The following is a 27,973-nucleotide window of genomic DNA, read 5'->3' as shown; positions in this document are numbered from 1 at the left end:
GCTCATGTGGCCGCCTGGCCCGGGGCCCGTCCCACTGCATGAATGGCCAAGCGCTGAGATCATGTGAACCTGGGGGCTGGCGCTTTTCCCTTGCTCTGAGCCCCGGTGCCCGGAACCCGCTTCCTTCCTGCCCTCCTGCTGGGAGGGATGAAGCGGCTCCTTGCACTAATCGTGGGCACGATCCCAAACCCTTTCGGCACTGCGGCCTTACGGGGCAGCAGGACCCACGTGCTGGGGGCTCCCTGTCGGCCAGAGCTCAGTTGAAGCACCCCAGGTAATCCAGGCCCCCAGACAGCAGCACCTCAACTGCTGAGAAGCGGCTGCTCCAGGGGGAGGGTAACATGGAGCTGGCAGGGCTTAGCGGCCCTGGCGAACATCACTCCCGGGCTCTACACCCAGCAACATCCCAAGCCCCCGTGAGAGGCAGGAAAGGAAGAGGAATGGGGGAGCCACAGGGGCAAGCAAGTTGCTTGACTGTACCCCAGCCGCGGCGAAGTGTGGCCCAGTGGGCGGGGCACTTAAGTGGAGCCCAGGACGCCTGGGTCCTATTTGTGGCATGCTGGCCGAAAATGGGCAAGTCACGCACCTGCTCCATGCCTCGGTCTCCCCTCCTGCCCTTTGTCTGGTTACGCTGGAAGCGCTTTCGGGAAGGGATCACCTGGGCAGCGCCTGCCACGGATAGCATGCGGCCTGGCAGCGGCACCCGTCCCACTGGGCAAACGCCCGGAGCTCAGCGGCCCAGCTCGATTTCTAATTAGTCAATTGATTTTTTTGGGGGGGGGTGTCCAGGTCCATGACCCCCCTTTTCACCCCACACGAGTGGGGGAGGGGGGGTATTGGTCCGTGCTGCCTAGGCGCTACTGTAAACATCTACACTAAGTCCCAACCAGCTCTCCGGCCAGGAGATCTGAGAAGCGGGTTCTCGCCTGCGGAACGGCCTTAGAGCAGCCAGGCACGAGCTGAAGTGTGCGGAGTGAACCGGCTCCCGGCTGGTTCCCCCCCCCCCCCCCCCGCAGCTAGGGGTGGCTGGGCTGCAGGAAGCAGTGTGAGAGGCGCAGTAGGGGGTGCTCTCCCCTCGCCCTGAGAGCTCACCCCAGTACACCAACACAGGGCTGGGGGGTGTGGGGCTGCAGGGGAGATTTCAGCAGAACGGCTCGCACTGGTGAAGATTCAATACATCTCCTCCTCCCTCCGTTAAAGAGGGAGAAAGCTCATAGTCCCTCTCTCAAGCATCCAAGGAAACTCCAGCAAAACCAGAGTTGATCTTCTGGCTACTTCCAATCCCATCCTCCTTCCCCTGACACAACCGGAACAGGGATCTCCCCAAGAGCCCTAAAGGAGTTGGATTGTCGTGGGATCTGGGCACCTCCCTGTCTGCTGGCCATCCCCAGCCCCCATTTCTACCTGGGAAGCTGAGGCTGCCAGGGATTTGAATGCAGGGATCCATTCCTGGGATGCGGAAGAGATCAGCTGATGGTAGGAGCCGAAGGGCAGGCTGGAGTAACCAAAACTTTACTCCCTCTATCTCTTACAGATGCATCTGCTTCCTCCTTCCATCCTGGAGAAGGGGGAGAAAAAAGCCCCAAACAAACAGCCGAAACTTGTTCAGCATCCCCCCCCCCCTCCCCCAGGGGCGGCTTTTCTAAATACAGCACCTCCGAGAGAACCAGGCGGCATTACAGGCCCGTGTCCTGTTTATGTTCAAAACAACTCAGTTGCTTATCTACACCCACCCCCATCCCCAATCCCTCCCCAGCAGCCCCTGCCAAGGCAGGATGACTGGTTACGCCTGCCTTACTGTTTGTTTTGTTGGCTGGAGGCAAGTGTGGGAAAAGATCTAGGCTCAGTTCCTGACGGGAAGTGCCTTTTATTTCTTCTTATTCTTTCTATGAAGAATGAGGAAACAACAAAAAAAACGGTAAGGGGAGATCACTGGCTGAATTAACGAACCCTTGCTGAGGGAAACGGGACAGCTGAGTCATGGGGGAGAGCAAGGGGGCTGTGTTAATAGGGCGGGGGGGGGGCGAAGGCATGCAGGGAGAGATGGCTCGTCACAGCTCACCCATTCCCTTGGGCTAAGCAGTGGAAACAAGAGGTGAATGTTACATTCAACCCCTAAATTATGTTAATCCCGTTAACAAACAGGATGGGACAAAGTGGAGAGGCGAGGAAATCATTCTGATGGGTGAATAAAATATCAATCGACTTCCCAGCTGCACCAGCAGATTGAGTCGGTGGGCTGGTAAACTTCACTCTGGTGCAGTACCGAAATCTAACCCTGGGCTGCTGAAAGCCAGTTATCTTCCAGGCGTCCGTGTGATGCCAGCAGGTACCATGCAGTAATCTCAGTTCTAGCCGGCAGAGCGCGCCTGAACTGGAATCAGAGTGAACCAATCCCACCAGATTAAGGAAACGCTGTGTCTGGTCATTCCATTCTGTTTACTTTCCTGTTTACATCCATCCTTGGTCTTGGGATAGGAACTAGGACCCGTTTTCCTGAATCAAAACAGGAACCCTCCTCTTCCAGCCGCTTCCACAACTGCAATTTTAACCTGCATCAGGCAACTCTAGTACACAGGGATTCACCACACTTGGAACTGTCCTTTCCCATCTGTTTCCTTTAAAAAAATACACAAGTCCCCATCCCAAGCAATGACGGACTCTAAACACAGGAGGCTGTCAGTCGCTTCCAGTCATTTCCTTCCAACTTCAGGAAGGGATCATAAAAAAACCAAGGATCTCACTTAAAAATTCAAACACATGCTTTTTTGGCTCCAAATCTACGGTGGGTTTATTATTGTTGTTAGAAGCCCCTTGGCGTTTATACTTTACAATGACGCTTAGGACAAACACAAGGCTGTTCCAGCCTCTCACAATCATAGACCTTGCTGGAGGGGTTGCTGGCCTGTCTGCCCGAGTCCTCACCCCCCCCCCCCCCCCAAATGTACCAAAACACAGATTGAAGCCAATCTGTTTAACAGGGAGCAGGTAATCCCGGCTCTGGAGTGGAAAAGCTCAGTGCAGTTGGCGAACGGATGAGTCGTGGGGAAATGGATGTCAGACGAGGTGGGAGGGTGCTACCTCAACCTTCCCCTAGCAAGACAGGGGGCTGGGTGCGGGGAAGGAACATTGAAAGGAAATGGAAGAGGATCTCAGAATTCTCTGCTCACTGGGGTATGTAGATGACCGCTCCAACAGAGGGCAGAAGGCCTCAGTGACTGTCTGTAGTCTGACCCCTGGACAGGCAGGGGTCACACTTAGCCCCAAAATGGGAGGGCCAGACGGCCTCGAGTTGGAGGTGCATTTTATAGGTTCACTGCCATTCGCCCCTCTTGTTTCTATATTGTCCCAGTGTGTGTGGCCAGACACCCCTGCCCATCCTGTCTGGCAAGGAACAGATCTTGGGGACGGCTTGCTCCCCTCGCGCTGAGGGACTGGACAATCTGTGCATTACCGCCCTCCAGCAGACCTTCCAAAACAGGGTTTGTGGCCCCAGCTACACTGGTCCCTGACAAACCCTGACGGGCCTAAGGTGGATGCCCTCTTGTAGTGACCGAATGAATCAACTGCCCCTCCCACACAGGGCAGCAGTGGCTTTAGACACCACCTCCTACCCCCACCCACGACTAAGCGGGAAGTGCAAAGCAGGGACGCGTCGCAGGAGCCGCCTGTAGAATGATGACCCTTTATTTGAAGCGTGCGTACCACCGTTTCCATTCACGCCAACAGGAGCAGTACGGTCCTCTCTCTCGTCTGAAGGAAACATGACGCGGGGGGGAGGGGGGAGATCTAGAAGCTAATTAGGGACTGACCCCTCCCCCTGCACCCTTACTTGTACTGAGAGAAGTCCATTTCTCCACAGAGACACAGGCCACCCTAGCGCCGGTGCGGGAATCTCTGCCTGCCGGCTCTCCACCCCGCAGGGGGGGTCTGGAAAGGGCTAAGTCTGAAGGCAGTTCTGGAGGCCTTGTAAAGCGGATGCCATTGCTGGAACCCCGCCCCCAGACCACGCTGCTCTGACGGTCCACAAGCGGGCGGGGGCCGCACAGGAGAGAGTCACTGTTGCTTGGACCGAGGCCACAGCCGGCTTGCCAGGGAGCCCAGGAAGAGCTGCTGCTTCTTGTTCTTGGACAGGTCGGCGAGCCGCTGCTGTTCCTCCTGCATGCACAGGGAAGGACACAAACCCTGCGTTACTGGGGCGCGCCACACGGCCCGACGGCACCGAGCTGAGGGCTTCCTCGAACCTTCCACTATTAGCCCCTGAGCCCTGTCTATGCCACACTACCAGGGGGGCGACTCAGGAGTCATTTCAGCCAGGAAGGTGAAGCGATCGTCCAAGTTCCCACAAGGCGTTGGTGTCAGCGGTGGGAACAAGCTCAGGATCGGATTGCCACCCCTGTGCTTTCGCCCCCAGCCCATCCTTCCACGGGCGACGCACAAGCGACAAATCATTGCACCAAAATTCAACGGGAAGCGATGGCTCTTACCAGCACACATCCAGCCAGGCTGAGACGCGATCGAGCACACGCGAGCTACACACAGGTGAGCCTGGCACTGATATGCTCAGCATCATGGTGAGCCTGACAGGTGAAATACAGCTGAGGGGCTTGTGGGAATGCTGGCTTCTACTCCCAGCTCTGCTGCTGGCAGGCCTTGGGCAAGTCACTTCCCTGCTCCGTACCTCAGTTTCCCCATGTGTACAATACTGATCTCCTTTGTAAAGCTCTCTGAGATCTACTGATGAAAAGCTAGGGCTTTATCATGACGAATGCAATGACTACATTGGTTCCGACACAGCTATCGTTAAAGCGGGACAACCCTTAGTGTGGATGCAGTTAGCCTAGTAGCAAGGTACTTATTTCGGGAGGGCTGATTCTGGTAAGTTGCCAAGCCAATATGATATCTGCATACAGAGCAGCCCCCAAAGCCAGTGCTCCCACCTGCACCACCCCCTCGCGTTGCTGGTCCCTCCCCACCACCGACACATCTGTCTAGGGTCTCCATAGAGCTCACGGCTGTGGTATAGCTCACCACAAGCAAGCGGGAGGGGGATCTTGCTATGTTTTAACAGAGAAAGACCAAGACACTCACATTTCTATTCCACGTGACTGGTGAGTAGCAACCTGCCTTGCTCTCAAGGCCCCCCTCTTACCCTTGCTGTGTCTTGTCTATTTAGACTAAGCTCTGTGGGGCCGGGGCTCTTCTATCTGTGCAGCATCGGCACAAAGGGGCCCCGACCTTGTTACTGGAAGACACTGTTGTAGTACAAACAACATCCCTCCCTCCAAGACTCTGAGGACAGACTCCACGCTGCCCCCTGCCTTCTGGTGCTGCAGCCTGAGCCGGGGCGGCAGGAGCCGTGAGACCAGTGCCCTTACCTGTTCCAGCTGAGACTGCCTACGTTTAAATGCTTCCAGCGGGTCGTCCTCCATCGAGTAGTTCTCCAGCACCGTCCTGACATCCTCGACCCCACTCAAGGCAATAGCTGTCAGGCAATGAGAGGCAGGGAAGGAGAGGCTGAGCATGGGTGGGTGAACATGTCAAACAAAGCCAGTCCGGGAGGCAGGGATTCTGCACTGCGTGTGCATAAGCAGCATTGAGTTCCTGCTGGGGGTCAGAGGGTCTAGACCCAGGAGCGACGGATTCTTCCTAAATGCAGGAGGGCCACGAGGCCCCATCCCCTCTGTGACCCTGGCCTTGCCCCACCTCTTCCCCCGAGCCCCCGCCCCCAGCCAAGCCAGAAGCTGGAGCCAGGCCAGGAAGCCCAGGTCCCTCCACCTGCCCAGGTTGGGGGGGCCCCAAGAGCAGCCACCAGCCTGTGACCCCATGCCCCAGGGCGCCCACCCAGGGCAGGTGGAGGGTCCACAGCTCCCCATGTGGCTGTTACCCTGATCTGGCTTCCGGCCTGGCGGCAGGGCTGCGGGGGCCAAAGAGCCGCAGCCGGGCCACGGTAAGAGCTGCCCAGGCAGCTGTGGGGAGCCACGGACCCAACTTCCGCCCTGGGCTGGGGGCTGCTCTTAGGCCCCCCCCACCCTGGGCAGGTGGAGGGTCTGCAGCTCCCCACAGCTACCCGCATTCCAGTTTCCAGCTTAGCTGGGGGGCAGGGCCTCAGGGGAGGGACAGGGGGCCAGGCCTGTGGCAAAAAGTGGCCTTGACCCCCTTGTTCTGGCGCCTCTGTCTAGGCCCCTCTCTGAAATGCTGCCCATTCCCAGGAGAGAGGCCCAGAGAGACCTGCTCTCTGCAGGAACGTAGGGAGCAGCTGCGACACTAGCGGGCCCCTCGGTCCCGGGGAGGGGAGGGGAGCGAATTCCTGGACTTTCCAGATATAAACCCAGTGTTCCCTCCCATACAGGAACGGGTCAGTCCCTGAGCCAGGTGGCAGGAGCTGCTCCTGTAACCATCCCATGGCCTTACCGAGCAATAATGCGGTCAGATTTCATCGCCAAGCGCCCCCTGCCCCAGCAGCAGCCCCCGGCAGAGGGACACCCCCCCACCCCCTTACTCTTCAGGAAGGCGGCGAGGTCGAAGAGCGCCCTGTCGTCGGAGCTGCCGTCCCATTTCTTCAGTGCCATGCCGTTGAAAGGCTGCAGGCGGAATGCTTCCTTCTTGCAGTCCACCACCACCACTTTGGCGGGGTCTCTGTTCAGACAGGAAATATCCTGGACACAGGGACACGGGACAGAGGCTGAAACCTGCGCTCTCCAGCACCCCGGAACCTGATGCAGCTGCCACCACAGGGCATGGCAGGGACCGCCTGGGAGACAGATCTCCCCCTGCCCAGCCTAGGCTGTGCTTCCCTCCCCTCTCCCCCAGAAACCCCTCCACTGCAGCCTTTCTCCTGAACAGGAGGATTCAGGTGTTTTGGCTACCATGCGGGTCCAGACCTAAAGAGCGGTGTGGAAATCAGCGACCCGTCCTGGGTCCAGTGAAGACCGGACAGAATTCCGTACTGCCTAGCACAGCTCGGAGTGCACACGGGTCTGCACAGAGTGGGATCCGAAAGCTTGAAGGGCAAAACGGAAGCTAGTCAGACCCTTCTTCTCCATCCCATAATGAGAATGACTGAGGGGTCGTGTAAAGGCTGGTGAAGCCGGAACGAAAGAGCAACCTGTGGCACTGTGTGTTGCAGAAGGCCAGGAATCCAACAGCAACCACTAGTTCTTCTCTAGCACTTTCCACCCATAGATCTGAAAGTGCTTCACCAAGGATACTGGTATCATTAGCCCCCACTTTACAGATGGGGAAACTGAGGCAGAGAGGAGAAGCAACTTACCCAGGGGGCTGGTGGCAGAGCCAGGGACTGAACCCAGGCCTCAAGTCCCAAACCAGTGCACTATCCACTTCGGCTGCACTGCCTCCCCCATACACAGTGTCTGGATCATTGCATGACCTTGCTAAATACACTGGAAGGTGGCCGGGGGGGCGGGGGGGAGGCAGGGGGCATGTGATTGCTGCAGGGATCTGCATTCCCTGCTAGGACTGGTAGCGGGGAGGGATGTATATTCACCATGTGCTTCGCAGCATCAGATCGCTGCACATGGGGCTGGTAACTGCACAGAAGTGACAACAGGTCAACAGATTTAAGAGCCGAGTTAACCCAGATTTTTTTTGATTTTTTTTTTTTTGGGTAGTACCAGCGGTGAACAGGGCAGTGCCACTACGCAGCCTCCAGATCTGATGTACACACTTTTCGCCCTGTCCCCTCCCCTGCGATACTCCAGTCGGAAACAAAAACGTCCCGCTGGGAAACGAATCCTGGTTACGGTACCAGCAAGCTCTTTCTAAAGCAGCAACATCTTGGATGGAACAGCAGGGCCGCTCCTTGCAAAGCCGCCCCGCCCCCTCCAAAATCCACAAACAATCAAAACACAGAGAGAGCTGCCCTGAGAGAAAAGGACGCCCTGCCCACCCCGGGACAGCAGATGGGAGGTGAGAGGGAGGGAGGGGGTGTGTGTGGGGGGAAAGAGAGGCAGAAGGTCCATAGCAAAGTGCTCTATTGTGGAGTGTGGACAGAGGTGCTCGAATTACAGTGCACGAGGCCAGGGCTGGGGAAAGAGAGGGCAGCTTTTCGCGGGCAGAGCGCTGCCTAGATGCAAAGGCGACATGGGACCATTTCACGGATGAGCGGGCATGGCATCACATGGAGACCCAAGGCTAACACTACCGTGCTCAGAGAGCGAGAAAGTACAGAGCAGCTCTGAATTTCGAGCTGCCTACATCCCAAAAGGGGTCTACCCTGCCTGGGAGAGTTTTAATGTCCACCCAGGCAGCTGGGCACGTGTGTCTAGAAGTCACAGAGAACCAAGCCTTTTGCTCAGACACCCCGAGTTGCAGACGCACAGGTCAGGGCAGGCAAGGCCGTCACGGATCGTCTCCCTATTCGCATTCTGCTACTGTGGCAACGAGGCAGCAGGCAGATGCTGTACGTACCATCACTCACTGGAGGACAGAGCAAAGTGCAGGAGGGCCCCCCCTCCGCCCCCGCACACCAGCCGCGGAGACAAACTGAAATTAACATACAGCATGTTTCTGGATGGCTGACAGCTGAGAGGGGCCTCTTGTTAAACACAACCAATGCATCAAGTCAGTCAAGGGAAAGCGCTCGGAGGTTTGGTAATAATCTAGCACCATCAGGCACGGAGCTTCATCATGCTGAAGCAGCAATGCTCAGAGCAGCTGCCTTTCTTTTAAAGGTGACCTGCACAAGGGAACGAATTGCGTTTCCCCCCCACTTTTCTCCTTTACCTGCCCTCCTCCCCTCCTCGCAATTTTGCTCATTTTTAAAGCCGGAAATATTAAGCCTGATCTTCCCTTGATTGTGCTGGATGACGAAGAAGGATGGATGAGGAGCCTTTCCAGCTGGAAAGACAGGGGGTCTCTCGAGTGTTTGAGTTTATTGGCCACTGTCTCAAACTAAGTTTTAAACATCTGAAACAAAAGTCACTTTCGCCTCTGAATCTGGCGACATTTCTTTGGCATCTGCAACGTCATCAGTTTGCCAGTTCTCCGGCGGGTCTTGGAGAGCAGACAGAACCGGAGTTTGTCTACATGAGGCCATCCAGGAAAATTAATCCCAATTAGCTTTTAGGTGGATTAGCTAAATTGCATCACACCCATTTGTACAGCCCTGGAAATCCACTCTTTATCCATGGATCTCTGCCTCTGCGGATGCGGTTGTATTGTTTGCCCTCTTCGCAGATCTGATGCAGGTCCGCATTTTTGTATCTGCCCAGGGCTCCACCCACGTGGATGCTTTCATTCAGACGTAATGGGACCTTGAATTCGTTTCATCTTAATTCGCTTCCAAACTAAAATTAAGGTCAACCAATTTAAGGCCACTAATTCTGAGTGAGTTTGCCCACACGGGGATGTAATGCAGTTTATCGAAAGGTGTGAATTTAAAGTGGATTCGTTCATTTGATTTATTTTCCCGAGGTTATGGTCCTGTCTACACTTCAGGCCATGCGGGGAGTGTGAACTGCAGAGCGCACTGAAGTATTACACTCTAGCTACCCCCAGCACGAACTAAAAGGTACCTAGTTTGCATTAACGTAGAGGACTACATTAGTGCAAACCAGGTACCTTTTAGTTCCCACCCGCAATATCAGTGTGTTCTGTAATTCACATCCCCCCAGTTTGCCCTGCGGCGAAGTGTAGACATACCCCAGAGTCCCCACGTCAAGAAGCCCCAGTGTACGAAAACAATTAGAAAACACAGTCCCCTAGAGGCCTTCCTTGTGTATCAAAGGGCACAAACCCAGCATGCACCCCCTGCCACAGGTCACCTTTCAAAGCCAGAACGGTCACATTCTCTGACAGAGACACACTAGAATTTGCATTGGTGAAGTCAGCAGGCGTGACTCAGAGCTAGACGGGGTCACGTCTGCGTGAAGCTGGGGTTACTCACTGAAGGAGACGCCATTTCCCTTTCAACCACTTCCCCCAGCAAGCTCCGGGGCAACGGAAGACTTTGCTGCTACTTCTGCCTCCATCATACCCTTGGATGGGGACTCCTCCTTATCCAGCTCAGCAGGTTACAGCTTTCTCAAGTAAAGGCCGTAAAGAGCTTTTTTGGTGTATGCTTCCACAGGGATGAATGGGCTGGCACAGAGGCTCAGATGCACACGCTTTTTAGCTGTTGAGGCTCACAACACAAACCGCGGCACCTTGAGCCTCTGATGGGGAAAGACCACAGGCTGAAGTTGACTGGCAGAGCTGTGTCCAAGATTAGTCCAAGACTGGAACAGCCCGGGGAGGTGGCAGGACGGGACTGAGGGAGCATCGGCAGAGCTAGAGGGCGAGGGGATATCAGGATACACAGGCGAAAGTCTGAAAGCAGCACGTTAACCACAAAAACGCATGAAGCTTTCAGACCCGGTAAGTTTCCTGCTCACTCCAGGACAGATGTGTTCTGAGATTATTTTCGGCTCTCCCCCACTAGGAAGCGGCAAAACTATTCAAGCCGGAACCCCCAGTGAAGATACCTTAACGTGGTGTCCATCCATGTAACGGGTGGCATCTCGGAAAAGCCGATAGGAGATGAATCCGTGAGGGTCCACGCTGTCAATGAGGGGGAATGCCGTCTGGAGGAGAAAGAAAAGGGGTGATACAAGGCTTGCACCAGACAACTCTGCAGGCTTAAATGCATCCACAGCTCTTCCCTCACAGAGACACCTTGAAAACCATTAGGGGTCAGCAACAGAGCTTCTGAGCAGTAACATGTAGGTAGGTGAAGCTAAAGAAAACCACGCACAGGTTTCAGAAGCCAGGGACAACCTGATGCATACAGCCGGCTGGAAAACGGAAATATCTTCCTGTGAAAAATGTAACAGTTTTGGGGGAAAAAAACTCATCCTGAATGGGGTCAAAAAGGTGCCATTTTTCCTGGGAAGGGATTTCCAGAAAAAGTGCATTTTAGAAAACCAAAGCTAAACCATTTCAGCTTTTGGAGGCAGCACGTGAAAGGGACACAGCAGGAGCAGTTGGAGAGCCAGGGTTCGGATTTTCCCAGCAGAAAGCAATCACATTTTGGGGGGTAAAATAGAAATTTACCCATGGAAAATTTCCATTGTGCGAAAAGGGCATTTTCTGTCAGAAAATCAGTCAGATGGAAAGTTCCTGACCAACTTTACTAACGGACCCCAAGCATTTCTTCCAGGATGTACGCAAAGCAAACGGACACACTTTTTGGTCGCCCTGATACACCCCCAAATCCATCATGCACCTTGATGTCACAGAAGACCAAGTTTGGCAGTAGCAACACAAGAAACACGTGCACCGGGGAGAAAGCTAGAAACGGCATTGGTCAGGAACGCTGAGAGGAACAAGGCACGGTTACTCAAAGGTTAGTAATTACCAAGGTCTCCAGCACACCCCACAAAATTTGGCATCTCCCTAGCCCACAATTCACACAAATATCATGGGCAATGATGAATGGGGCGTTTAATCATTCTGGAGACAGAGAGGCACCCCATGGCTGTGCAAACCCGAGTCCGGGAGTGCCCAGTGTGGACTTGGGTTCAGACATTTCTCGTGAAGCTGGTGCATTTTGCTGGAGCAGCCTGCAGGAATCCACCCCCCAGTGCACCAAAGGGGAAGCTATGCTGGATCTCAGCATGGGCCAGCCATTCCCTTGACGTGCTTTGAGGGCAGCACGGCTGGCCAGATGCATGCTGTTCCCTCAGTAGGTTCCAACAAGGGCAGGGTTTTTGCCCTATGGACGCAAACACACCCCCTTCTCGCAGACGGTTCCACCAAATTAACACGGCAATAGCCCCAATTCAACAGATGGAATGGAGAAGATGTGGTTTATATACATTCAAATGAGTGGTGGCACATTCCAAACTCTGCTATTCGTGCCCCAGCTATTTACTGAAGGAAGGTCAAGAGTATGAGGAGACTCACTGGAAAGACTTTGCCTAGCACAGCAAGGGGGACACTTGCTCTTGGGGGTCTGGGTATAAACAATCAACACCCCTACACTGGGCTAAACCAACCCCCCCCTCCAGGTTTAAGGGCCACAAAGCATGGTGCCCGCCCAATTGCCGGAGTCACTAACATGAAGAGCGCAGCACGCCCCCATTTGTACGCTGCTCAGCCTCTTCCTGGTTTGTCAGAGACTGCTGGAGAAGCTCTCAGTCTCCCTCACCCACTCTTTTATCCAGGGCATGCCAGCTGCACCTGTCTGAGAAGACAGCACCGATCACACCCCGTGGGGCGCAGGACCTGCCCTCCCCCCGGCACCACAGCACTCACCATGCCCGTCTCAGATGTAAAGATGACTATTTCATAGTGCGGAGCCAGCTGCTGAAACAGACTGTCAATGCCCGGTCTCTTCTTAAAGCGCCAGCCAGTTACTAGCTGAGGACAAAGGGAGGGACAGAAAGAAAAGCCATGAGATGACAACTCGCTAGGGAAGGACAGGAGCTGATTTTCAACAGAGAGGCTGGTATCGGAGGCCTGGCTGGCATCGCACTGTCCAGCAGGGAGAGCAGCCAAGCACTCTAGGGCTGCCACAGCATGGAGAGAACGACAGGGAGAATAAGGCACATGGAAGTCTTGGAAAGAGGCCAGCAGTTCTTCAAGAGATGCCTCCTTCCCCCTGACTCACATATTATCAGAGCGCCTAGGAGTCCCCTCCTGCCTTATCCCGTATTATTGTAGGGCCTAGGAGCAGAACCCCATTGTGCCAGGCACTGGACAAACACCGAACAAAAAGACGATCCCTGTCCCGAAGGGCCGACAATCTGAGTGCAAGACAAGAGACAGACAGACCAGTGGAGGGGTGGGGGGGAAGGAAGGCGTACAAGGAAACAAGACAACAACACAGCTCAGCATAGCAACCAGTGGTCTCTTCACTCCAGCGGCCCAACAACAGTCGATTTGTCTGTCGGCCTCTCGGGAAAGCAGTTTGAAGGAGGGATTGGAGGGACATTAATCGGACGGATGTTTACAGAGAACTCCTCCCAAGCACAGGGGGAAGCATGGACGAGAGCACAAAGGTGTATGTTTGAGAATTTCACAAATGGGCAGCTGGTGCCAGGGGCCGAAAGGAGGCAGGAGTTAACTTCTCAATACCGAACTATAGAAGACAGTCAGGGGATAGACACAGGATGGAGCTTGGCTGTTCTCAGTGGTAGCAGATGACAGAACAAGGAGTAATGGTCTCAAGTTGCAGTGGGGGAGGTCTAGGTTGGATATTAGGAAACACTATTTCACTAGGAGGGGGGTGAAGCACTGGAATGGGTTCCCTAGGGAGGTGGCGGAATCTCCATCCTTAGAGGTTTTTAAGGTCAGGCTTGACAAAGCCTTGGCTGGGACGATTTAGTTGGGGTTGGTCCTGCTTTGAGCAGGGGTTTGGATTAGGTGAGGTCTCTTCCAACCCTAATGTTCTATGATAGGCCACGAAGGGCTTTGAGAATGAACACGAGCATCTTATGTTTGATGCAATGGAGAAGGGGGAGCCAGTGGAAGGATGCAACTCTCCCAAACCCTTCATTACCAACCTGTTTGGGCATCTTCGTTGGCCCAAGCACTGGGCAGGCCTGTTCTGTGGACCACAACCCCACAGACTGTGTGTTAAACCAATGCTCAGATCCCAAAGACGCCCTGCTCCGTGGCTGGTGAGTTAGCAACTCAAATCACGCGAGTGGTGTCAGGGCTACTGGAAGTTAGCAGCACTGCTCTGTCCACAAGTTCCCCTCTGTGTAAGAGCGAGGACTGGCCTGGCCTGGCCTGGCCAGCCTGCTGAAATAGAGTGATCAGCTGTCCTTCAAATCCACAGACAACTCCGGATTTCCCACCATACCCTGGAATGCTAGCATTTCTCTCCAGTTCTACGGCCTCCCTTCCCTTGGTTACTTACAAAACAGCAATTTGTGATCAAGTTAAACGTGTCCAATTCACAGTAGTTAAGTGGGACGTGATGCAATGCCCATTACCTTTGGGAGACATCTGGGCCATCCATGGGCCAAACTGGAGTGCCGTCGCGACCCCATGTGCTAGGTCACAATGCCAATAAAATCTGACCTGTTCACCCCGCTGTCTCCATCTTCAGAGGGACAACGGATGGGCCAAACCCAAGCGGCACTGAGGCTATGTGCACCAGGCCACAAAACCCGGGCGAGGATGCCGGGCTCAACCCGGCAAGACACGGGAGCCGCTGCTGTCCAGGGTGAGTGCAGGGCTGGCCCCCTTCTCCCCCCCACAGCCAGGAGGTTGCATTACAAGGAGGGGAGCTCAAATGGAGTCAGGGTCTGGAAAAGTTTGGGAACCACTGTAGTTCAGGACATCCACAACCAGACTAAGCAGCAGCTCCCAAGACGTGGATCGAAGACATGTTCTACCCCGAGATGTGTACTGTGATCTAATGACTGCGGAGGGGAAACTGGATTGGGATGAAGATGCTGAGGGGAAGGGGTTGGATTCAACAGCTTGATCTGCAAGGTGAGTTCTCCATTTGTCAGTGCTCTGTTCCATCTTTAGGCTAGAACCACAGGGCCGGACCCACTGGGTCAGACAGCAGGCCTACGTGCTTAGGGATCACTGTCTGCAGTCATTCGATCCTGCCTCAAGATGCTGTGACTACTGGAGAGGAACCCAAAGTTTGAAAGACGGAGCAAACGCGATCTCTCCTCCTTGTCTCTGCTGGCACCACCCTCTCCTCTTTGGCCCAACGCATCTGCTGAAGCACCACACCCATTTACACAGCAGAAGGCCTGCATGCGTAAGGCACGCAGCTGGCTCCCCCACAACCAGATGTTCCCTCCTCTCAGAAGCAGCCTGCTGAGAAGAGGTTTAGTTACTGCCAGCTTTTAGGATCATGCAGACCGGGGTCCAGAGCACAACGCACAGCTTCTGTTTGCTACAGCTGTCTGATCTGCGGGAATGGCCTGGAGTCCACCTAGCACTCCCAGAATAAAAGCAAGGGTCGGTTCAGCTGAAGTCAGTGAACTATCCATAAGGAACAGAGCTTTACCAATGCTCTTTGATCCCGACCAAGTGTACCCCTGCAACCCCAATTCCAGGCTCTCCACACATAGCTTTACTGATGCCAGTCAGTCCTAACCTGCAGCCCACCTGGGCTCTCTGTGCACAGAACTGTACCCCCATTCCTGACTAGCAGTACCATGGTCTTTTCCTAGCAAGCCACTTGTGGTCTGACCGTTGCGTCAACCTATAGAGTGGCCCTGTGTAGGGAAGAAACAGGCGCCACGCTGGGACCACTAATCTAGATTTCACTTACGATCTAGCAGGATCTCAACTAACTCAGTAACCCACTGCCTCTCGTCACGTGTCTGTCGCGAAAGCACTTGAAACACCATTCAAAGAATTTGAGGGAAGGAGCCCTCCTCCCCCGAAACACTCTCTCCAGAAAGGGGAACACAAAGGGGAGAGAGCCTGACTTACCGACCACTCGGGATGGAGCAACACATCTGTAAGCTCAATGACCAGGGTGTAGGGAGGCTGGTAGTATGGTTCTTTCAGGGGGTCTGGAAGCAGCTTCGGGCTGGTGGGCTCTATAATCATCTGCAGGGAAGAGACCCAGGAAGACAGAGTAAAGGAGTTACAGGTGTGTGAGGAAGCCAGATACGGAGGAGCTTGGAGCAGCAAGGCAGAAGAACACGACTATACATGGCTATCCGGCACACTGCATTAACATGCATGAGCGAGATACAGAATTCCTGCATCACGGATATCATTCATTTCACCTCTACGTCGAGCCCCGTGAGCTGTACAAAAATCTCCCCTCCACTGGCACTTCCTCCTTCCTTGGAAGCCTTTAGTTCCCAAGATGCTATTCTCATGACACTGAATACCTGAGTGTTTCTGACAGCTGACCTCGTAACCTATCTGCTTTGGAAAAAACGCATGCGACTCCCAGTTGTTGTACCAGGCTTCTGTTTAATCACAGGAAACAGGAGAACACCGTTAACACCTTGCTACAGCTTGCCTCAAAAACTAACATGTGGGAGATTTCAGAGAACACAGGTCCCTCCCAACCTGGAACAGTCTGCACTCGCTGTGTCCCCCTGAAACCAAGGCTTTGTCTACACTGGAAACTGAGCGACAAAATTTTTGTGGCTCAGGGGTGTGAAAAAAAACCACCCTCCCCAAACGACAAAAGTTTTGCCAACGAAAAAAGCCAGTGTGAACAGTGCTTTGTCAGCGTGAGTGCTCTAAAATGAGGTCTAAAATGGTCCTCCGCTATCCATTTGTGCTTGGCAGCAGCCTTTCCGCCTTCCCTGCGAAGACAGCTCAAAAAGCTGGGAGCATTAACAAAAACGTGGGCTCCTAATGAGAACCAAGCTCCTTGTGTGAAGAGATTTTTAGCTGCCAAGGTGTAAGGGACAGGCCACGGTTCAGGTTGGAGAGTTTCTACCCTGGAATAGCTGATGACATTCACAACACAGAGAGCTCGACACCTACACATTCGGGGCAGCGTCAACTGTTGTAGGGGGAAGAACACAGAAGCTTGGATGCTGATCTCAGCAAGACAAAGAAAAAACCTTTTTTTGAAGCTAGATCCATTTACACTGGAAATAAGGCGTGCATTTTTAACCAGGAGGGTAACGAACTGCTGGATCAACTTACCAAGGGTTGCAGCGAATTCTCCATCACTGGGAATTTTTAAATCAAGATTTTTTTTTTTTTTAAAGCTTTAGCTCAAAAGGAACAATCTGAGGGCAGTTCTCTGGCCTGTGCTATTCAGGAGGGCAGGATACATGATCGCAGTGGGCCCTTGTGGCCTTGGAATCTACGAATTTTCAATATGAGAACCGTCAGCTGAAATGTATTTCATTAAGGGCTTGAGGTCTTTCTTAGGGGATGTCTACACAGTGACAGCTGGGCATGGGTTAGCCCGCCGGAGCTGGCTTGAATCAGCTAGCGGGGTAAGAACAGCTAGGAAGACAGGACAGCATGGGTGATACAAGCCAGGCATGGACCCGGGGTACGAACTCTGCTCGCTTATCTGGTCTGCTACACTGTCACCTGCTGGATTCCAACTAGTTCAGGCTTCCCCTGTGGTAGGGAAGTATCAGGCCCCGCCCCCTTTGACAGGTGGGAAACTGAGGCACAAAGGTGCTGAGTGACATGCCCAAGGCAGGGAAATGACCAGATGCCCGAAGACCTAGGCTAGTGCCCTATCCCCTGGGCCATCCTTCCTCTCAAGCCAAACTTCGAATGCCGGGGCCAGATTAAATCCATGACAAGGGACGCGGTTTTACAAATCGGAGACAGCATTAGGTCACAGAGCTCTTTGGAGCTGGGACAGTCTTTCATCACACGTTTGTATAGGGCCTATCACAAGAGGGCCCCAATTGCAATGGGGGCCTCTATGTGTTATCAGAAGACAAATGATAAAGAACTGCAGTGGGTCTACCCAAACCATCTGGAGAGGGGCTCTGTTTCTTAATCATAAGAGTTACATTTGGCTCAAGCCTGTGAAATTTACGCTGGCGTTTCTACCTGACTGCAGAGCCCAGGATCAGCCCTTTGGTGAGCTATTCAAGACCAGCCGGAGGGTTTGTGCAGCAACTCACCTGCCTATAGTCTTTGAAATATTTATACGTCCTTCGGAGCTGCTGAACCACCACTGGATCTGCAAAAGAAGAGGAAGAGTCACATGTAGCAGCAGCACCTAGAGCGGGAAAAGTCTTCACGCCACCTATCACAGCTAGCAGGAAAATGAATCCCTGCCTTGCTAGGGATTCTGAAAGGACCAGATGCAAATGGGCTGGGTGGGAGGGAGGATGCTTGGGGCATTAGAGTGGAGGTTCAATGTCTAGCTCCCTACAGATTTCCTGGGAGATCTTGCTCAAGTCACGTGCCTCAGTTTCTCACCTGCAAAATAGGGTTAATGCTCCTTTCCCTCACAAACATGCTTTGCTTATTCGTGACCGAAAGGCACTGGTGATGGCAACATAAAATACCCAGAAAGCCAAGTACAAGATAGAATTTATCATTTCATTAGCCAGGGATCCTTTCAGGGACACAAACTCTTCTAATTATACTTCCACCAAAGAGACTCCGCACAAGAAAACCAACCCCAGAACTGGTGATGCTATAAGAATTTGCTTCAGTAAAGGGTCTGATTAGTTAAGTAACAACATCCTCACGTAGGATCCTATTCATATCAGCCAGTCTTGCAAGAGTCTATTCATCCTCTTCCCCAGGCCAACCAGCATGGGAGGCAGCAGGTTCTGGACAGGGCTGCAGATTTGGAGTTCAGGACACCTGGGTTCTATTCCCAGCTCTAACACCAACCTGCTCTCTGACCATAGACAAGTCCCTTCTCCTCTTTACGCTGCTATTTTCCAGCCCACCCCTTGTCTAGACTTAGGCTGTGCTTCTGTAAGGTCTCTCATGTAGCTGGCTCTATCCCACTGGCACAATTAAACCACCCCCAAGGAGTGGCGGTAACTACTCCGTGCCTGAGCAGCGCCCAGCACAATGGGGGCCCTGACCTCAGTTGGTGAGTGCAGCGCCCGGCACAAGAGTGCCCCGAGCAGCAATTTGTTTTGAGGCATAAGATTGTTTTCCATCATCACCAAAAAGGGGGGTGGAAGGTAATTCAGTGGGCGGGGGAGGCAGGTAACAGCAAGCAGACCATGAAACTAAACTGGCAAAAATTTTGTGGCAATTTATGCGTTGAAATATACTGGTTATTTTATGCTTCATTTCCGTTATTTACAAGCATCATACAGGTCTTCTGTTGTATCAGTGGGAGGTGGGGGCAAGTTATCCCAAACTATTTCATTCTCTAACTGGCAAACAGAATTTAGGGATGAATGGAGAGTGAAAGGAGGGGAGGGGGAAGGAAGGCATATGCACATCAGTATAAGAACATGGTTTTTAGCTGCCAATCACGGCCAAACTACACAAGGGTCTAGAGATTTGGGGCGGTGGGGTGGGGCGCCCAAACTTGAGGCACTAAAGGTGATTCTCAGAAAACATGGAGCACCATCCTTCTGAAAATCAGGTCCCCTTTTTTTAAGGGGTCTAAGCTGAATACTCAAAAAAAAAAATGGAGATACCCAAAATCGCTAGCCACGGTTGAAAATCTCGGCCCGTACCTTTAAAAGGGAAGGAGGCTGCCCTAAGAGAGACGCCAAGGATAGCATTTCTTTTGGGGACACTGAGGCTGTGTCTAGAAAGTAGAAGTCTAGGGAAAACACACGGTACTGTAGGAACAAATATATACAACTGTATCTTCTGATCATCCGCCATGCTAGCAGATGAAGCGTGGGCTGCTGTCTGGCAATCCAGACCATCTGATGTAGCTCTCACATATGCAGAAGCATCCCTCTGCCCCTCCCAACACACACAAGGAATGGATTTTTCAATTACTGGCCTCCTGTCTCTTCAGATGTTCCCATAAGCAGGGGTCAGGCTGTAGAGAGCGTGTGACTGAGTCCGCAGTCCCCACACCATCGCTGTTAACTATCCCTCTGAGATTACAGCTTTACCATCTTAGCGGCCAGGGTTATTCAAACAGAAACTGTAAGTTAATCAATCAAAGGCAGGCGCACTGAATGGGACATAATTTGGGGGCAATTGTTATGATAATGCGGACCGAGCAGCTGGGGCGGATGACGATGGGGCTGTTGAGAGCGGGATTCAGGTGTCAATCGCAGGCCCATACAGGGGACTCTGACCATGGCCAAGGCTGCATTGGACTCTGTCTGTCAGATGCAACACTTGAAAAGAAAAAAAAAAAAAAACACCCTGGAAAAGTTAAATCAGGAAGGAAAAAAAAAAAAAGGGATATGGTTTTAAACCCAAGTCTCATCTGTGACTGAGTTTACCGTTTACTGGCCTGCGTTCATGTTTTAAACTTGGACTCTGTGTCCAATTGTCCCCTTCTCTCCCATGGAGAATACTACAGATCTGCAACACCAATTAATATTTTTGAAGCAAACACCACCCTTCTGAAAATTCTAGCATGCAGGGGAGGCAGCTGGGAGACAGGACACCTGGATTCTATTTCCAGGTTTGAAACTGATCAGAGCTCTGAAACTGACACACAACAAACACACTGCTCCCTGCCTCGCTTTCCCCTCTGTAATACAGGGAGGACAATAGCTTTGCAGCCTACAGATGAAAAGCATTACATAAGAGCTAAGTCTTTAGTATGACCTCAGGAAAACCGAGAACACATAATAGCTTTGGGGAGAGGGCACTCAGCTCTACAGTGGAAAGTTATCTGCCGCATGTCTACAGGGGAGTAGGTACCCACTGTTTTAAACAAACAGGGGAGGTGAAGAAAAGGTCTGCAGTGTCTTGACAGATTATTCTAGGTCACATGATGGCTGGCGCATGGTGGTTAAACAATTATGTTAACCCCAACCCGTACATCTTTAAATCTAAAAGGAAGAGCTCGGAGAATTAGCCAGAGATTTGGAGAGAGGAAAAGCGGGGAGGGGGAGTTTTCTATTATGTCAGACAATGGGCCACTGACTGAAAAATGGCTTTTAATCTGGACGGAGCATATGCCAGGCCTGCTGAACAGAGCAGGTGAAAAGCGCTTCCTATCCCAGCTCACGCGCTCTCAGGGGTCCATGGGCAGACAAAGCCCAGGCCCTGCCTCCACTGTGTGTTTCTGTACGTGTTTGATCTGAACGCGTTCCGCTCGCCGGACCTTCTGCCTTTGAAAGTGTTCAGCAAAGTTCCCATCTGCCTCTCTGTTTTCCAGGCTCCTTTAGGGAGGGGGCAGAAGTAACATAACAAAGGGTCTGATTTGCTGAGCCCCCACCAGTTCAACTCAGTGGGAGCGCAGTATCTCAGAAAGTCAAGCCCCTCCTCCCACCACGGGCTTTGCTATTTTCCCTTACAAACTGTAGGACGAAGCAAGACCTATGCTTGAAACTTTCTCACTAAGATTCTGCATTATTGGGATTGGAATAAGGGCTGTAACCCCCCCCCTTCATACAGCCCCACCTCACAATCTGGCAGATCTTTGCCGTCTGGTAGGACTATGCTCCTAAATGCTGTGAAAAGGACAGACAAGGTGGGTGAGGTAACATCTTTTAATGCAGTGGTTTTCAATCTTTCTTCATTTGAGGACCCCTAAAAAATTTCAAATGGAGGCGCAGACCCCTTTGGAAATCTTAGTCTGCGGACCGCAGGTTGAAAAACCATGGTTTGATTGGACCAACTTCTGCTGGTGAGAGAGACAAGCTTTCGAGCTTACACAGAGCTCTCATTCACCAACAGAAGTTGGTTCAATATAAGGTACTACCTCGCCCACCTTGTCTCGCTAATATCCTGGGACCGACACACTGCAAATGTCAAATCAACAGTCAGCCTGTATGATTGAGAGGTGTGCTCCAACAGAAACCACCAAAATAGGTCTACCAAATGGCATTATGTTGATGTAGGTATCCAGAATATTCAACACGCTGTAGGAAGAAAATCCAGAAATAACACATGGGCTTTATCAGAGAGCTATGGAAAGCTTTCCCTAGTAGGAAGCATGGGCTGTAGAGAGCTGGGGCCTGGGTGAATTTGGGGGGCCAGAGCCTGGCGGAGGGGAAGTCTATGGCTCCTTCAGCAACGCCGATCCATGAAACAGATGAGTGAGCAGCGACAGAATGATCTTAAGCAAGCGAAGGCACGTCAGACAGCACGAAGGTATGAGAAACCGCGCTGCGACAGGATGCCGTCAGAGCCTGACCTTTCCCCATCGCTCCGCTCTGACCCCCTTGGGGCTCTCTCTCCTGAAATCTGCCCCTGCTCTTCGCTCATCAAGTGGAACAGGCTAAGAAGGGCATCTGGAAAGCCTATGGCTCCAGTCCCTTGGGGGGCAGACATACTACAGCGCCACATCCCCCCCTCCCCTTCATTCAGTGTCACAGCAGTTTCCCACTCTGCTCCCCCCTGCAGCTATGCCCAGGGATGGGTAGGGAAGAGAGAATTGTTAACCCTCCCATCCCAGCACAAGTCCTGCCTGACCTTCTGCCCTCGACAAGAGACTCACACATGCTGTTTATGCACCAGTACATCTGCTCTGGAGAAGCAGCTCAAACACTGGCCCTTTCACTCAGCTGATTAGAATTGTAAAGTTACTTTATTTCTTGATTTTTTTTCCCTAGGGGGAGCTGAGCATGTTACACTTATTACTGCTCACTCACTATCCAGCTTAAACACATTAAAGAATTAACATTTATAATCCGGCTTTCCATATTCTGAGCTGCTCTCCCCCTAGATTTCTCTGCCACCTAAATCCAAAAGGTGGTAAAGACATTTGTGCTTCCAGCCAGCCAAAGTAAAGAGTTTAAATCCTCGGTCGGGCTGGGATTTTTACCAGATGGGTCTCCAACAATATCATAGTGAAATAATTCCATAGCTTGTATAACCAAGCGGGGTATGAAAATTGCCCTGAATGTAGCTTTGGAAGGAGTAGCAAAACACAGACCCTATGTGGAGGGGGAGATGGGGTGGAGAAGATATCTGTAAACCTGATCAGAGAGGCAACTTTCCCATCAACTGGCTGAGGTTTGAACAGAGTTCTGTGATTGTGCTGCCAAAGTGATCAAAACTGCCCCTCCACTCACCAGGAGTCCTCTTCTGTGGTTCCAAAATTTACGCCCGCTTTCAACAATTTGATAAGGGGAGGGAGGGGAGGAGATGGGGCGAGATACACGGGACTGATTTTGGGGCCCATATAGTTTCATCGAGTTTAAGACCAGAAGAGACCAATGGATCATCTAGTCAGACCTCACATATAGCATTGATTTTCAGCCAGATGTCCCTATAGTAAGTCAGTGACTTACCTTGCACCAAAAGAATTTCTGTCCTCAGAAAACTAAACTGAGTCTCAAGGAGAGAACAGGAGAGGCTGAGGCTTCTGCAGTGGCAGGGAATTGATTAGGCGAGACAGGCCCAGATGATCCCAGCCGGAGTTCCACGCTCCAGAGGAATCAATAACCCCAAAGTCCCTCCCAATCTGACCAGGGGGGTAAGGGGGGAGAAATGCCTTCCTGACCCCAAACCTTGCAAACAGTTTGACCCTGAGCATGAGAGTGAGATGCACCTGCCAGGCAGCTAACAGAGGATTCTCTGCAAGGCCTCAGAGCACGGTCCACCGCATCCCAGCAACGGTCAGCCTGATACTCCAGAGGAAGGTGAAAAATACCCTCCACATCCAACAAAACAAAACAAACTGCACTGGTGAACAAATTCCTTCCTGACTCCGCTGCAGGTAAGCAGCTGAAGCCCCAAAGCATGAGATTTCATTATAGTCACTAACTTGACGCAGAGCGGCAGGTGCTATCAGCATTTCACGGGCACGGCAGGCAGTTCTGTTCTCCCCATACCCACGAAGGAAAGCGATGAACCAGAGGAAGCAGATTCCCAAATTCCAAAGCCAGAATTTCTGGCACTGCTACAATCTCCCAGCCCATCCCTTTTCCATCATTTCAAAACATACACCCATTCCACAATCGGAAGGGTGGCAGGAAAGATGGGGGGAGATTACAAGTGACTGATTTTGGAGCCCATATGATCATTTGGTTTATGGATCCCTCTGAACAGCAGGGAGCGCGCCTCCCCTTTAGGTTCCGAAAACTCCTGGCACATTCTTGGGCACCACCGGGAACAAATATTAGAACTAACCCCTTGATTGGTGGATTCTGGAGTGGTTCTATTAAATGAGTATGTTATTGAGTTCAAATATACATCTAAAAGAAAAAGATGAATGCTGATCACGTCTCTGTTGAGGAATTTTGTTCTCATGACCATGTACCTCTTAACCTTCCTCAAAACCACTGGCTGGCCTTTTTGAGCGTTTAATTTGTGGGGGGGTTCAAGGGGTCATTCTTTGGCGGGTGGGAAATGGTACTAGGGTTATAGATCACCATGTACCTTGGAGATCAGCAGCGTTCAGGTGGGAGTTTTACATAATCTTTGCTAGTGAATTTCAGATTTAAAAAAATGCCAAGAGCTTCACTGATGGACAATCGTCATTAGCATCCTGGCCTTTCAGGCTCCGCTGCCTCCTCGGATGATCACACCGTGTGGATTTGATTGCAGCTGGGCACTGAGCGGGCCCCTGTGCAATGGAGACCTGAGTGAATATCAAGCTAATCTTCTGCAGTCAGGAGGGCTCCTGGCTCATTCTCAGCTGCTGCTTTTAGTGCTGGTTCATTACCAATTCATCTTGTTTTAATTACAGTATTAACCCTGGGCTGATTAATATGGAAATGGACAAGATTTCAGCTACAAATGGAACAGCAATTAAACACCAGGCTAGGTCCTGCAACCTAGATAGTTCACTTGGTCAAGGCTGCAGCCTTTCCTTTCCCAGAACCCCGATGCCATATAGCATGCTGGTGATCGCAGCAATGCCAGGCAATCCCGGAAGGTGGGAACAAACCCCATTATCTTCCAGGGTGGAAAAACAAGTATAGATATCCAGGGGGGAAATGGTTTTACTGAACAGTCACTATGAGATGAGAAAAATCAAGTTCAAAACACTCCGTCTTTCTTAGGGACCCAATGCCAGGAGTCTTCCTTGACAGGAGTTTGCTTATGTTCTGTCCTAAGACCCAAGTAACAGAGCAGCTAGCTGCGCCTTGTCTTGGAGAGACTGTTCCACAGCTGGAGATCTCACTCTCAGGAAACTTTTCCCAACATTCAGCCTCAGGGCAGGGTTTTTAAACACACCGTAGAAGTGCAAGTCAATGGGACACGTGCTCTTAAGTCACTTAGCTACTTTTGAAAGTGCCGCCCTAAACTGTCCTCTCTCAGTTTCACCCCAGTACTCTTACTCATCTGCCATGATACTATCTGGCCGCCAACACCACAGTATCAGAGCTCATCACATGCTAATGAATTTCTCCTCACAGCCTCTCTGCAAGGCAGGGAAATGCTACTATCCCCATTTTATAGTACCGAGGCACAGAGAGGCTTGGCGATTGGCCCAAGGTCACACAAGGCAGAGTAGGGAATTACACCTTGGTTTCCTGAGGCCAAGGCTGGCACCCTAACCACTGAGCCCATCCTCTCATAAATCACACTCCGTCCCTCTTCTTCCTTGGCTCTAACGCTTTTCAAACATGTACAGGCTCCCGCAATTTAGACAAGTCAAGATTTAGCTCTCAGGCTTTCCCTGGTGCTCAGCTGCTGCGGTTTCCTTATTAGTTTTGTTGCTCTTCTCCAAAAATGTGATGACCAGAAAAACACGGACGGCACCGTTTGCAGCAAAAGTCAGAAGAGGAAACAGCAGCTGATGGTTTCTTTCAGGAGTCAAAGGGGTTCCAGCCCCATTTCTGACCTACGAGGACCAGCTGGAAGCTCTGCTGCAGTGATAGGCAGGTGACAAGGTTTAGAGCTGCTGTTTCACCCAAATGAGAGTTTGGGAGGCTCGGAAGAGGACGGGAGCATGTCAACCAGAAGCAGACTCCGCATCTGTAAAACTCAATTGAGCACGTTAACAGAGTTGACTATAGGCTGCCAAACCTTCCCTCTGCCATGTGCACATACTCATTTGTGGTCATAAACCTTGTTGGACCAGACCCTTCCATTGGAAAAAACATCCCTACATCCCTCACAAGGAAACGTTTTCCATAAGAAATCCATGTGCAGATGACAAAAGTAGCCCACAGGAAATAGTTTTGCCTCCCAGTTGACCAAAGCCCTCACCATGGACTGTTTTCACCCTTTGCTCTCCATCCCCTCGCTTCGAATGCTCCAGCGGGAGTTCTTGGTTTCCTTCTCCACTTCCGGAAGTGTGGGCTACTGGCTAGAGCAGGGGATTAGGAAAACTACTGCTACAGCAAATCAGTGTCAGGCTTGGGTCAGTCATGCAACCTCTCTGTGGTTTGGTTTATCCATCCATACAATGGGAACAACTGCATGTCTTCCAGGGGATTAAAGGGGAATCATCATATGCTCTCCAGAACACAGACCACAACAGAAGATGGCACCATGTTCGCAGGGAGGGGCAGAAACTGGGAAACTGAAGCTCAGAAGCACTCTCGGTTTGATCCGGTATTTTAAGCCAACTTCCCAGTGGATTCACTGAGTCCAGAGACATTTCACAGCCAGTTCCACTCCCCAGACAGGTAACTGTAGAGTCCCTCACTTTCATCATTCATGAACAACAGCACTAAGAAGCATCGAGCCCAGATGTGCTTCTCTGTCTAGGAGAAGAGTTTCAACGAGGTGTCTACTGCCAAATCCAAGAGCACCCAGCCGGGGCAAACATCCATCTCTTAGCACAGTGACAGGCATGGAGTAAAAGCCCCAATTCACGCAGTGCAGAATTCAGAAGCCCAAACACAAACGTGTTTATCCAAAGTGAGTCGCTTTCCTGCTTGGGGAGAGTGGGAGGCTTTGGGAAGGCAGGCAGAGTCGCCAAGTCTGATACGTCTCCTGGAGGGCAGCTACTTTGTCCTGCCACAGAGGGATACCGCTGGATGAATAAAGAAAAGGAAGGGCAAATGTTTCTCTCCCTGCACCTGCCAGCGCTCTCCTTGCTCAGCATTTCTGGCTTTTAAAACTGGCCATCTTTCCAACCTGGAGCAAAAGGGCCTTTCTGTTCCACCTCACACAGACTTTCCAATGACCAGTGAGTTGCCCTTTTTATCAAGAGAGCCATCTGCGCTACCGAGCTCACATCTGCAGGAGCGACAAGTCTATTCCCCCACCCCCCACATACACACCCCTGCACCAGCCTCTCTTCCATGTCTGTCTGCCAAGGGCTCATGGGGAGGAAGCGGCCCAAAGCACTGAGCCAACTCAGAAGCAGGTTTGGGGCTTTACTCACCATTATCAAATTCGTCTGGGATCTGTAGGGAAAGAAAAGAGATATGGCTGGTTATTCTTCTTTTTCTGACTCCACTACATTACACAGCATGGCTAGAGACACCCTCACAGCCATTTGCCTAATTAAGAGAAAGATTAATCTCTAAACATATGAATATTCAGATACATCTGTTGGCTGGGGTGCAGCTGCCAGCCCTCCCTTACCCAAACGCTACCATTGCCAGCATGTTCAACTCTGAGGTCTGGTACCCACGGCAGGCACAGCACTCCAGCAAGGCCAACTGGGCCTGCTCCCCAGGGGAGGGGAGAGGGGATGAAAACTCCTGACATCAGTTAATTACATCAGCTCTTTGTCTAAGACAAGAGGACCAGGCTGAGAAGGACAAGAGGACCAGGAAGGCCTTAACTGTTGGCACGTTTCATATATAAGCAGCATGTTTATTGCAACATATCACAATGGTTATAAGGAGTATTTCAGATCCCATGACCCTTTGCTAAGAACAGTTGGACAGAAAACTGAATATCTGAGGACAGAGAAAAATACAGGAACAAATTCCATTCCTGAGCAACTCCACCGAAACGGATGTGGCTGGATTGCGTCGAACAGATGCCCCAGTCACTCAGGGGAACTTTGACTTTGAACTCCACTGGGATATAGGAAGAAGCTGTCTTCATGTGAGCATGAGAGAGATGCAGGACACCTGGGTTCAAATCCTGGCTCTGCCACGACTTTGGATATGTCACAACCGCTCTGCATCTCAGTTCCCACATCTGTTAAGTCAGGAATATAATCCACTCCCGCCCTTCGCCTATTTCGACTGGAAGCTCCTTGGGTACAAGTGACTGTAACTGTGTGTCTACAGAGTGCCCAGCACAACAGGGCCCTGATCTCAATTGCAGCCTGTAGGCACTACCAGAATACAAGTAATAAATGTCCCTTTGCTAAAGGAAAACCCCACGGTAATGTCAAAGCTGTCTGAATCACCACATTTATTTTACAAAGAAGGGCTTATCTTTATGGAGAAACGTTAGCTAAAATACAGTTATGTACAAAATCCTTATCGGGTGATGTCCCCAAGACACAGGAAAAGCAGCTCATCACTAGAATTCATTAGGAAGGCAGGAGGACTTTCGAAGTTGCTCTAAGCTGCTCTGTTGCAGAATACAAACAGAAAGCTGGAGAGGGAATTCCATGGGGGAGAGG

At 51.8% G+C, this 27,973-nt stretch overlaps 1 protein-coding gene across 1 annotated transcript; it reads right to left on the bottom strand.

The window, feature by feature from the left end:
- Positions 1-3,671: 3,671 nt before the first annotated feature.
- On the bottom strand, positions 3,672-26,793 carry TIMM50 (translocase of inner mitochondrial membrane 50). Its single transcript, XM_078850006.1, has 8 exons — positions 26,771-26,793; positions 17,544-17,602; positions 15,409-15,528; positions 12,256-12,360; positions 10,485-10,583; positions 6,503-6,659; positions 5,379-5,485; positions 3,672-4,158 (listed from the first exon to the last, which is right to left on the bottom strand). The coding sequence occupies exons 3-8, from the start codon at positions 15,526-15,528 to the stop codon at positions 4,057-4,059; spliced, it is 690 nt and encodes a 229-aa protein (XP_078706132.1). The 5' UTR covers positions 17,544-17,602; positions 26,771-26,793; the 3' UTR covers positions 3,672-4,056.
- Positions 26,794-27,973: the final 1,180 nt, after the last annotated feature.

The sequence above is a fragment of the Lepidochelys kempii genome, chromosome 23, assembly GCF_965140285.1.
Source record: "Lepidochelys kempii isolate rLepKem1 chromosome 23, rLepKem1.hap1, whole genome shotgun sequence".
Lineage (NCBI taxonomy): Eukaryota > Metazoa > Chordata > Testudines > Cheloniidae > Lepidochelys > Lepidochelys kempii.
Note: the sequence above shows the minus strand (reverse complement) of the source record. Positions and strands in the feature narration are given on the sequence as shown.